At 53.2% G+C, this 12746-nt stretch overlaps 1 protein-coding gene across 7 annotated transcripts in view; it reads right to left on the bottom strand.

Moving 5' to 3' along the window:
- The window catches only part of RIMBP2 (RIMS binding protein 2), a 103710-nt gene that overhangs the window by 3372 nt on the left and 87592 nt on the right, over positions 1-12746 (bottom strand). For 4 of the 7 annotated variants that reach the window (XM_075533786.1, XM_075533789.1, XM_075533787.1 and 1 more), the window contains 6 exons: positions 12068-12724; positions 10546-10663; positions 8669-8853; positions 7831-7999; positions 1380-1483; positions 395-466 (listed from right to left, as the gene is read on the bottom strand). In XM_075533786.1, coding sequence (XP_075389901.1) covers positions 395-466; positions 1380-1483; positions 7831-7999; positions 8669-8853; positions 10546-10663; positions 12068-12724 — 1305 coding nt within the window. The remainder of the gene's footprint in view (positions 1-394; positions 467-1379; positions 1484-7830; positions 8000-8668; positions 8854-10545; positions 10664-12067; positions 12725-12746) is intronic. The other 3 variants (XM_075533790.1, XM_075533792.1, XM_075533791.1) reach the window with 1 other exon arrangement.

Genomic DNA, 12746 nt, shown 5'->3' with positions numbered 1-12746 from the left:
ATGCCATGACCCATCCACCTTGGAAGCTTCCCACAGGAACTGTTAAAAAACGCCACGTTTGGGGCAACCCACCCTATCCTGGAGGGAGGACAGAGGTAGCAGGACTCAGATGTGCTACAGGCGATTCCCACCCCCACCCACCAGCCTTTCCCCAGTGAGGGTGGTCTGGGCACAACCACTAGCCTCTGCCCAAGGACACCTGGACAGCCGTCCCTGAGCTCCGCATCTCCCTGGCAAAACACTGTGGACGTTGAGGAGCGTGTATGGTATGTGCATGGGCACTGGTCAGGGCACCTCCCAACATTACTGTCGCGAGAAAAGGGAGTCGCTGCGGCAGGCGGGATCCTCCTCTTGCGCATGTGCACAAGTGGGAGACAGACTACTGAAAACTTACATAATAAAATCCATCTTCATCGATTTCACCAAACACGGTAATAATGTCTCCTGTACAAAACGTGAGTTCTGCCTGTGGAAACGGAACACGGAGTCAGTACTGATGTCCCCCATGGCCAGCACTCTGTGTCGGTGGAAGGCTCTGCTGGTCTGCCCAGCCTTGTGGAAAGTCAACCTCGCTCGAGAATGCCCACCCAAGACCGACAGTGCTGAGGAGGAATGAGATTCCCACCAGCCTCTGCTGCAGCGATGGAGGCAGTGGTCCCCATCTGTAGTGAAACCCAGGTGAGACTGCTGAGTGAAAATAGTACGCACACGTGAGCCTGTGCTAACCCTGCCGAGGACAGAGTCCACCCTGGTTACATACGGACATAGCCAAGCGTGAGGACCCCTGCCTCAGGAGGCAGTGACTGAGCGAGAACTATAGCTCTGAGATGCCCTGCCAGTCCCAGCCCGTCAGCCCCTAGAACACAGACACACACAAAGCTGGCCGCTCCAGTCTAAACGTGGAAAGGACAGCCCAGCTGACGTATAAGAGCCCCCAGACCTCAGACAGGAATTCGCCACGTGCAGACATCTTTGAGCACACTGACGCTTGTGGCCCGTCAGAACGGTCGTGATGGGAGCTCCCTCAACGTGAAAACCTAGCTTGTCATCTCTGAAGATACATCGTGTCCAGGCTTTTTAACACCAACCTGTACATGGCCGTCTTCTCCCTGAACGGCCCTTCTATGCCACCATCAAGAGACTGGCACCCCCTCTGTCCTGGCAGTGGGGATGGGGGGGCAGGCTGAGCCAGGACAGGGTCTGTCAGTCGAGGGCTCATGTCCCCTCACGCTGGTCCCCCTTCACTCTTGCCTATGTGGATACAGTGGCTGACAGTGGAGGATGAGAAGGTTTAAAGTCAGGGGCCTTAGGGCGGTAGTCTGGAGCAGCCACATCAGTGAAGGTTGAGGGTGTGGCTTTACGTCCCAGGTCACCAGTACCTCGACATCGACGTTGGGCGAACTCTCTCTCGGGTCATAGTCATACAGAGCCACCATTCTCCGAGTTGGTGCTGAATGCCGCCTGCCGCTCCTTCTGTTTCTCTCTGTGTGGAGACAGGAGGAGGGAGAGAGCCATCACCCATTTTTCACCTGGTGGCACCCCTGCCTGGGTTTACTCGACAGTAACCGAGTTACTTGTGATGGTTCCTTATGTACCCTTTGCGGTCTGTATAAAATTGTTTCGCTGGTTTCTGCTCTCTGTGATTTATCCCCTACTGCTGGCTGTGTGTCGTAGGAGGGCCGCCGCACCTGGGAAAACTCCTGCAATAGCTGAATTCACTGTCAGGGTCTGCTGTACGGCCCTGGGCATGACTTCAGTTGGTCAGTGTTTCACTGGTAGGTGGAGTGAATTCTTTTGTCCTTTGATTAAAGCAGACCAAGCTGCTGGATAATGGTGGTCGAGTGTTGTTGGTCTTACGTTATCTGCCCAGATTTGGTGTATGCTTGGATTTGGGGGTGCCAAGAGGGTATACCCCAATATCATCCAAACCTAGTTAGGACTTAGGTTACTCTTCCCCACTGTCTTTTTCTGCATGTATTTTGAAACTCTTACTCGGTACAGAAACACTTGAGTTCTATGTCCATTTGGTGAACTGCTAGACCCTTTATCTCTGAGCACACTGTCTGCTCGGAAGCCTCTGCGTCAGCTGTGTGGCATAGCAAGCAGCTTTCTTGTGAATTAGGGCAGTTGTTCCTCTGCTCTCACTGTCGGGATCTCTGTCTTTGACTGGTTTCTGTAGATTGTTATGTGGTGTGACAATATTTGTCTACGTGGTTGGCTGGTGAAGTCACATTTAAGGTTTATTTATATAGGTGGTTGGATTAAGGTCTACCGTATTTGTAGATATTTTAACTTTATCTGGTTTTCTCTTCTTCTGCCTGCCTTTGAGTTATTAACTCCACTACTAAGTTTTTGGCATTACGTGAACCACGGTGTTGGCAGAGAATACTAAAAATACCACAGACTGCCAAAAGAACCAGTGTGTCTGGTCATGGAAGAAGTCCGCCAAAATGTTCTTTAAAGGCCAGGATGGTGGTACTTCCTCTCACAGACTCTGGACATGCTGTCAGGAGAGACCTGTCCTGCCGGGAGTAAAGTGGAGGGGCAGCAAAACAAGGCAGGCCCTGGAGGGGATGGCTGGACACAGCAGCTCTGTCAATGGGCTCAAACAGAAGAACAAGCGTTCTTTGTATTCCCACTCCTCCCTCCTGTTTGCTTCTTGCTGTCATCCATGATCCATACACAATAAACACCTAGGTGTTAACTTGATTGATCACTGTTAATCAAGCCCATTTCAAACAGAGTCTGGTCTCTGCTTGAAACTGCCAGGAGTGGAGCTGTGGGCAGGAGCTGACCAGTCAAAGAGTGAGCTTGGTGAACAGGAAGCAAAGGTTGGATCCATGGGGGCGGGAGACGCCGCTGCTGCCGGAGGACGGCTGAGCTTGCTGGTTGACTGCGCTGGCTGCCTGTCCAAGACTGGAGGGGAGCTTTGTCTTTGGTTCAACAGCTCTGTGCCAGCGAATCAGATGATACGACTTACTGCCAGAGCAGAGAGGGCATATTAGAGATGGGTGACAGCCTGCTGTCCGTCGGGGAGGAAAACCACCAAAGAATGCAACCATTCATGAAAGGCAGCACAACCGAGAGAGAACCACCTTCAAAAAGGAGTAGCACTGAACCTGCAATTGACAATAATTTGATTACATCAACACTCAGAACAGGAGAGAAAGGCCTGGTAAGCCTAGCTCAACAAATGTCTCTAGTAAGATGGAAAAACTGAGTCAGTGGAGAAGCTGCTAGTCATGGCGTGACAACATGTGAAACAAATGGGAAATTAGAAGATAATCCTTCCACTGGCAGTCCTCCAGGGAAGATGGGGATGGGGGAGGGGGGCGGGCCATGCTTTCTCGTCTTCAACTTTTTTTCACCAGCAAATAAAAATAGAACATCAGGATCAGATGTCTCCTGGACAAGCTATGGGAGCTGGCGCGAGAGTGAACCCGCTTGGTGTGCAACAGGTGGATGAGCTCACGCCCCTACGGCGGTGTGGACTCCTAGAGAAGCTTAGCCATACCAGGCACTTCACGTGGGGTCACAGGTAAATGGTTTACAACAGTGGTTCTCAACCTGTGGGTCCCGACCCCCTTGGGGGGGGTTGTCAAACGACCCTTTCACAGGGGTCTCCCGATTCATAACACTAGTAAAATTACAGTGATGAAGTAGCAACAAAAGTAATCCTATGGTTGAGGGGTCACCACAAAAATGAGGAACTGTATGACAGGGTCACGGCACGAGGAAGGTGTAAAAGCAGCTGAGGAAACAGCCAAATGGGATAGCCTGCTACTTGCAGCACCTGGAACTCCACAGTGGTTCCTCAGCAGACAGGTGGGGAGGGATTTCACCAACCATGTTCCACCGCTAACTGCAGAGCCACTGAGTCGGAAACCTGATCTTCCACTGGAAAGGAGAAACACACCCTCCTTAAGCATTCTCCTTAGCTTTAGACTGGATGAAACTTGTGCAGTGTAGTTTCACTGAGCTAGGAGATGCAGTACTTAGCCAATATGTCATTTATCAGGTTTGTGTGAGACTTGAGACCATTCTTCAGAGAATTCCTGGTACAAATGTCTCAAATGTATGAGATTGTTCTTTCTACTGTTTCTAAGAAGGTGTATACAGACCTCCTGTGTCTGGACATCCATACACCAAACTCCTTGTCATTGCATTAATTCTGAGTCGTGGTGGCCCTGTGGAGCAGGGTAGAACTGTCCCTAGTGAGTGTTGAAGACTTTAACTCTCTGAACTGCATCTTTCTCCTGCAGAGTGGCTGGTGGTTACAGACTGCTGACCTCAGTTGACAGCCAAAAACGCTCAACCACTGTGCCACTAGGCCTACATGCTAGACCCAAACATCAGCTTTGGGGTGAATATTGTGTACAAGGAAACCAAGCCAAGGACTAAAATATCCTTGGAAGAGCCCTTGCTAAAAGGGTCAAGAGTTGACTACTCACTAGATACAAATGGAATGAAGATATCGGACCTCACACCAGAGACATGCCTTGCTGCTCCCATATTAAATACACAAGCTCGCCAGCTCACTGTGGGGAGTGAGCACAGGGCCCCTTGGACGGAGACAAACACTGCCATTGCAGAGCTCCTGACAAATCTTCCGACCAAAATGTAAGTCCTGGACGCAGATGTCCTGGTAACAAACGGCTAAGCACTGTAGCCCAAAGACAAGAAGTTAGAACCCATTTGGAAGTACCTCAGAAGACAGGCCTGGCGATCTGTTGCTGCTGAAGGGTGCCCAGCCCTGTGGGTTCCCCGTGCACACATAGGCGCCCAGGGCCAGGGTCAGCATGAAAGCAACTGCGCAGTGTGGCCCCTGGCCCCACACAAACGGCACAGGCCAGAAACCCTCACTGGAGAGCAGCACCTAGGTGTGAGTCGAGCCCTACTGACACTTGCAATAGCTAGAAGAGAACACTCCTACCGCACTTCCACAACACACTGATGCCAAAGCCAGACAAGCATAGCACAAGAGCAGTCTCCTGGTGAACACTGATGCACAGAGAGATATGAGCACACCAAATCCACTAACACATTAAAAGGAGTATACGCTATGAGCGAATGGGGTTCCCCTCACGTGGGGAAAACAGGAAATAAGCCACTGCAATACACCGCGTGGTCATCTTAACTGATGAAGACAAGAGATACAACACACACACTAGGAAATTCCTGAACACAATAAAGGTAAAGGGCATCCCCACCCCACCCCCAGAAAAATTTATTTCAAAGGACGGCATAGAAGCTGCAGCTCCGGGAGAGGGACATTTCTGATGGGAGCAGAGAAAGGGGGAGGAGGAGAGAGTGGAGCACATCCTGGCCCACCAAGCCTTCAACAGCCAGTCCACAGAGAGGACCACGTGGCCGCCCCCACTATGCGACATGATGTCCCTCACTGACCCGTAGCCCTATAGGGCACAACACCTGATTCACTGTGGGAATTGTGCCTGATAGTGTTTTGCCTCAGTGTGGCGGGATCATATCAGGCCCAATTCCCACAGTGTCTCCGGTGCAAAACACGAAGGGGTTGCAAGGGAACAGAGTGGCGAGATCCCCAGGGAATGCTGAAGGTGGATTTGGGGGCCAGGGCATGGTGCCCCAACAGACTAGACTGGAAAACACTCCTAAAGACCAACAAACAGTCCTTGACCTAACTACAAGCTTTTCTTGTGTTTTGTCATTGTTTTGTTGTATATTGTTGCTTGGTTTTGCTCTGTCTTGTTTTTGTGCAAGTTATTCCCTCTGTAGGTCTAAATAACATTGGCTGGATGAAAAATCTGGAGGAGAAAACAACAGGACCGACAGTTCCAGGGGGACATGGGATAGGGGAAGGTGGGGGAAAGGAAGTGGTGTTAACAAACCCAGGGACAAGGGAACAAGTGATCCAAATTGGTGGTGAGGAGGGTGTGGGAGGCCTGGTAGGGCACGATCAAGGGTGATGTAACCAAGAGGAATTGCTGAAACCCTGGTGGGGACAGAGCATGATAGTGGGACAGGAGGAAAGTCAAAGGAAAGAGCTGGAAGGCAAAAGGCATTTATAGAGTTCTAAATAAAGGCATGTACATATGCAAATATATGAGGATGGGGAAATAGATTTATGTGCATATGTTTGCAGGTTTAGTATTAAGGTAGCAGGAAGACATTGGGCCGCCACTCAAGTACTCCCTCAATTCAAGAATACTTCTATTAAATTGGCATTCTATGATGCTCACCTTCCCGACACACTGCTGAAGACAAAACGGGTGAATAAGCAAATGTGGCGAAGGAAGCTGACGGTGCCCGGCTATCAAACGATATAGCATCTGGGGGTCTTAAAGGCTTGAAAATAAACAAGCCGCCATCTAGCTCAGAAGCAACAAAGCCCACATGGAAGAAGCACACCAGCCTGTGCGATCATGAGGTGTCAAAGGGATCAGGTATCGGGCATCATCAGAACAAAAAAATCTTACAGCGAATGGGGGAGGGAGTGTGGAGTGGGGTCCCAAAGCCCATTTGTAGGCCACTGGACATCCCCTTACAGAAGGGTCATACACGTAGCAACGATGAAACACAACTTTCCTAGCTGCTTCCTCCTCCCCCACTATCATGATCCCAATTCTACCTTACAAATCTGGCTACACCAGAGGATGTACATTGGTACAGATAGGAAGTGGAAACGGAATCCAGGACAGATATCCCTTCAGGGCCAGTAGTGTGAGTGGCGATACCAGGAGGGTGGGTTGGAAAGGGGGAACTGGTTACAAGGATCTACATATAACCTCTTCCCTGGGGGACAGACAACAGAAAAGTGGGTGGAGGGAGAAGTTGAACAATGTAAGATATTACAAAATAATTTATAAATTATCAAGGGTTCATGGGGGGGGGGGGGAATGAGCTGATGCCAGGGTCTTAGGTGGAGAGAAAATGTTTTGAGGCTGATGAGGGTGACAAATGCACAAATGTGCTTTACACAATTGATGTATGGATTGTGGTAAGAGTTGTATGAACCCCCAATAAAATGATTAAAAAACAGGGCATCATTGGAAAATGCATAGCTAATGTCATAGGGAAGGCACCTACTCTCAGCTGTCCTGGGCGTCTAAGCCAGAGCCATGTGACCAGGGTGGACAACGTACCCAGATGGGAAAGGAACGAAAGCCACCCTCCTTCCAGAAGATGATCTCACAGAACACCCCAAACCTTTATATGAAAGCTACTGGGGCTCAAAGGCATTTCGCAAAGTGAGAAGGTGTGTGTTGAACACACAATAGTGATTCAGGCAAGCTCTCTGCAGCCATGAACAAGCTAGAAAAAAAACTCAAGCAAAGTGTAGCAGATGTTGAACTATAAACAGATGCTTTGCTGGTGCTTGTATATATATATATATTTATGTTCATCCTCAATAAATGTTTTAACAGTTCAAAATTTAAACATCAAAATTTCCCTTTTCATAATCTCACAGCTCCCCTCATGAATGACAGAAACTGGTATTTTTTTCTCACCAGCTGTGTAGGGAATGTAGGTTTGTCCTAGTAAGTCCCTTTCCCAATTCCATGCTGGGGGGTGGACTAAAGGTCACGAAGGGAGCTGCTGCAGGCAGGCAGGCAGGCTGGAGCTGAGTGGGGGATCCCAGCTACAGATGAAAGGATGAAGATTCCCCTGAAGAACAGGCGGCCTTGCCCCCACTCCCCCCTCCGACGGATCTACCTCTGTAGGACAATGTGCAAATCTGGACATAACAGACCTGGTGCATCTGTGTGTGTGTCTGTTGCACGTGGCCCAGGAGGCACGCAAGGCAGCGGCAGCACACAGGCCCACATGGAGCTGAGAAGGCGTTCCACTCACCAATCTTCTCCACTGGGGTGTTGAGCGGGAGGAAGCCCTGTCTGAGAAGCTGGCCCATCATCTCCTCACCGTCGGCTTGGATCTCGGAGACCATGTTACAAGGAATGAGGCCGAGCCGGGCACAGGTCTCTCCTCGGTAGAACCCGTCTGCGTCCTTATCGCCATAGACCTAGCACCGTGAGGCACAGCATCACCCTAACCCTGCCGTGCGCTGGGTCTCACCTGGGTGGGTGCCCTAGGGCCGAGCAGCACCTCTGGGCTCCCCACTGATAGGTGGGCATTTCCATGCCACCCTGGGAGGCAGCGCTCTTTGTTGACAGTGCGGCGCTGCCTGGATCAGGGCCACAGTTCTGTTAGGGGGACCCTGGGCAGCCACTTTCCCAGAGGAGGTATTGGGACTCTCTGGAATTCCCAGGAAGCCTCTGGTTACCATGGCAAGCCCCTCCTTCACCAGCAGACAACTGTTGGTGTGGAGGGGAGGCAAAGTGGTGGTGGAAACTGCTCCCCTGCTGTCTGCTAGAGGTCAGATGTGGGATAAAGCCCCCGGTGTAAGTTGTAATCACTGGCAGTGAGACATGGGGCAGAGAGCAGACAGCCTCATGCCTCCATCTCAGGGGCACTGACTGGTGGACGGGCATTGCCAACTTCCCAGGTAGTACTTAACCCACTGTGCCACCAGAGCACGGCGTCTTCCTAAAAGTGCCCATCATGTACAGGCCCGCAGACGGTTTGGGAGCCGTGGCTACAGGTCAGCTGGGGGTCTCTGCCATCTGCACTAACCTGCTTTGCCCAGCCCCACCCGCACCCTGTGCAGCACCCCCCCCCACCAATCCCCCACCTTGATAATCTGCCCTTCTTTAAAGGGGAGTTCCTCCTCAGCAGCGTCGGGGTTCGGGGACATGGTGAGTGGGTCGTAGTCAAACAGCGCCACGAAGATGCGTGCTGGGAGCTCCTCGGCGCCAGGGTCCGTCTCTGACTCCTCATAGAAGTCGGGGGACAGGCGGTTGGGCCCCCTGTAGTCATCTAAGAGGAAGCACAGCCAGTGAGCCCAGGCTGCCCTCGGCTGCGTCCACATTGGGCACGCCGGACTCCGGTCTTCCACAGCATCCACTGCTGTGTTCTGGAGTCTCAACATCCAGAGGCACCCAAGCTGCACACTTTGCTAGACCACCAAGTGGTGACAGGATGCCCCAAACCCATGGGTGCAGAACTTCCTGGCCGAGCCTGCTTCTAAAAATGCCTCTGAGCAGCTAAAGTGCAGGGGAACGGGAGGGGGGAGCAAACTGGCTGTTGTCTTCAGTGAAGGTCCCACTGCAAGGCGTGTAAGACACGGAATCGTTCCTTATTTAAACTTGGGCTCTTGATGACCTGGTGGTAACAGAAAGGTCAGTAGCTCACACCCACCAGCCAGTCTGAGAGAGAGGTTTACAGCCCGGGAAGCCCTCTCGGTGTGCCAGGGGCTGGTTCTGCTTTCTCCTGCAGGTCACAGAGTCAGAATCAATGCAAGGCAGAGTCTCTGTCACAATACTGGGATGTTTGTTCTTCAGTGAGTGTCAGCAACCACTCATCTCTACCAATGTCAGTCCGTCCACAGGTTCCCTGGGGCGTCTTAGCTTCCCCCTCGGGGGCCTTGGGGCATCATTCTCAGCACTCTGTGACCAAGGACCCTCAGCAGTCAGCCACGCCACCAAGGTGCCAACCAGAGCCACTTCACTGGGGGAGGGGAAGGGGGAGTGCGGGGGATTTAAGCTGTGTGGTCACTAAGAGGGGAGCACAGCGCCAGACAGCCCTGCTGGTGGTCCTGCAGTGGATGACATTAGTCCCTCCAAACTTGATGACAGGCAATACCATTTTTCAGCTTACCAAAAATGCCTGTTTTCAAGAGCCACTAAACTGCCGACTAGAGACCACCAGTGATCCTTTTAAAGACCCCCAAACTCAAACCACGAGAAAGAACACGTTGGGGAGGTGGGAAAAAGATTGGGAGGATGCCTGTCAATACACTGAGGCAGACGGTACCTCAGGAGCTCCCTCCCACCCACCCACCCCGAAACCTGACGCTGAAGCAGGACCCAGCAGTCATGTTGGTGCTGACCACATGGCTCCATTCCAGGGATGGCTAAACGCATCTGGCCTAGCCTTCAGCCACAGTCCCTGCCTACCTGCCACAGGGGGCAGCTTCCCAGCTGGATGACTAGATTTGGAGAAGAGAAGCTAGGGATGAAGAGCGCACATTTTGGGGGCCACACACATTCAGGGTCTATGGCTTTTAGGTCCACAGCCAGCACTTCAAGGACACAAACACGTGTCCCGGGCCCAGCTGCCACTCTGGTAAGGAATCTAGCAGGAAGGAGCCGACATCAAAAGCCAGGACAGCCACGGATGCTTACCACGCCGGCTGGGGTCCAATCAATTCCAACTCTGCACCCTACAGGCCTTGCGAGCCATCTTTATGAGAGCAGAACGCCTGCCTCAGCTTTCTCTTGCTGAGGAGTTGATGGATTTGAACCACCAACCTTGAGGCCAGCAGCCCACGGCATAACCATTGCACCACCAGGGCTCCTAACGAACTGGGGGAATAGGTTTATCTTTGGGGGCTGTCACCACCCCTTTTTTGCCATCAGTAACGAAGTTCCCGTAACTTGGTGGACATGTGATGGTTCCAGAGATTGGGCAGTACTGCGAGGGGAACAGAACTCAATTGGGCCCACTAACCGATGAGGGGGGCTGCCCCTGGCCGGGACCGCGGTGAGCCAGCACTGCCATGAGGAAACCTTGGGCCCATGTGATCTGCACGCTCAGGCCGTCCAGCCAACGCCAGGTTCCCTAAAATCTAAGGACAAAGACAACAGAGTCAGAGGTCATGCCCAACCTGGAGCTGGGGAGTCAGCAAAATCAGCTCAAGGTCGAAGCAGAAGCTCTAAAGGCAACTAAACTTAGGTTTTAACTGAAAGGTTAGCTGAATGACCTGGAAATAGAAATTAAAAAGGCTGTTTGCCCAAGCACCCCATTTTCTACACAGTCGCTGCTGACACACCAGGAGAGGCAGAACATACTCCTGCAGGGAGGGGGTGCCGTGTGTCCAGGGAGGAGGGCGCTTTGGTGGGGGTGCTTTGGAAGCAGCAGCCACACCTCCAATGTGGCTCTTCACTTGCCCGACAGGCAGCCCTTACCTAGTCTGCAGAGAGCCTGTCCGACAGCAACAAAAGGAGGGGGGGCTGATGTGCGTCCACACATCCCCTGGAGAACAGCTGAGCGTGAGGCTACAGGACGCAGGTGCAGAACTGTCTGTTGGGCCACAAGCTTAACTGTCAGGGCAGCAACTTCGCCCGTCTGCAGGCACCCGCTGTTTGGTGGGGCAACCTTGAATGTTCTCTTTCCTAGTGTAAGCCTGCCTCTAGTTTAGACAAAAGGCTACAATTTAAGAGAATCAAACTCTTACCGGAGCTCACAGGCGTGGAGAATGACCTCGGGGATGGGGGCCGGGTGGTGGGGTTATTAGCTTCCGACCATGCCCAGCGGCCCGGTGAGCACTCGTCATGGGTGGCACCCTCTTGTGGGCACAGGCTTAACTGCTCAGGCACAGGCTTTCAGGGAGAAGCTGGGCCTGGCTGACCGCGTGTGCTGACAGGAGACGACCCCGGGGTGAATCCTGCCTCACACATCAGCTCAGGAGCCCTGGCCACATGCCTAGAGCCCCCTCCAAAGGCTGCTGGTGGGAAATTCCTAGTGATGACTCAAAGGCAGCAAAGGAATGGGGGGGGGGGGGGCACATAGGACACAGACACAACCACCGGAGAAGCAACGTGCAAAAATGGAGTCCTTCAGTCATTCCTGCGGAGCTCCTTGCCTCTGTGGCTCCTCCAGCAGGCTCCAGCCACCAAGGGCCATTTTTGAAAAGAGCAAACAATAAATTGATCTATTGACAAGCCCTTGGATATCATAGTTCAGCTAACCCTTAATTAAAATTTAGATTCAGTTGTCCTTTAATTATAAGCAGCCATGTCATCACTGATTCTGTGGGAAAAATCATCATTCTAAAAGCAAAGCAAAGAGGTCGTCAGCATGGTTCTGAGATTATGCAGCAACAGGACTTAAATCAAAAAGGCACGGGGAGGGGAGAGGGCGAGACAGCAGGGGTCCCCCCCCAGGGGTGGACACCGGAAAGAAGAAAGAAAAGGCATGGAAGAACGGGGGTTGGGGGGCAAGCGGAGCAGAGGAAGGTTACTTCACACACCACGGGGCCGTCTGCGGCTCTGGGCGGAGGTTGTGCATGGTGGGCGGGGGCCCTAGCGCCCGGCATTTTTATGCTTTTCCTCCAGACATCCCGGGAATCGTCCAGATGCGCAGACTCCACCCAGCCACACTTCCTGAGGCCGGGTTTCCCCGGGCGGGGCGGGGCGCCTTCGCCCCGGCCGCCTTCGCTGGGGTCCACTTGGTCCCCAAAGTCCTCTTCGATGCTGCTCTGCCGCGTCAGCGTCCGCCGCCGGGCCAGGAGGGGCCGGGGGCTGCGGCGGCAGGGGCAGGGGCAGGGCCCGGGGCCGGCCCCGGAGGCCGTGGTTCGGAAGCTGAACCGCAGCTCCTCCTCCTCGCTGCCGCAGTCCAGACCGCTGTCCGGGCTCCGGGTGGCCCAGCGACTGAAGCGACAGCCCCTGTCTTCAGGGGGGTAGTCCTCGGCGTAGGGCCCCCTGTGCTTGGTCGGGAGCCAGGAGCCCCGGGGTGCCAGCGGCGGTGCTCGGACTCTCGGGGGGCACCCTGCGCCCCACTTGTGCAGGAACTGCCCCGACTCGCCATCCTCCTCGGCCGCCTCCGGGATGCTGAACAGCCTCTTACTGTGCGAGGGCTGCAGGGGGGACTCGGGCTGCTCCCAGAAGACGCCAACAGGGCCCCTATCCTGAGGGCACCCCATGAGGGGG

This window comes from Tenrec ecaudatus, chromosome 16 (genome assembly GCF_050624435.1).
Source record: "Tenrec ecaudatus isolate mTenEca1 chromosome 16, mTenEca1.hap1, whole genome shotgun sequence".
NCBI lineage: Eukaryota > Metazoa > Chordata > Mammalia > Afrosoricida > Tenrecidae > Tenrec > Tenrec ecaudatus.
The sequence above is the reverse complement of the archived record's forward strand: the minus strand, read 5'-3'. Positions and strand labels throughout refer to the sequence as shown.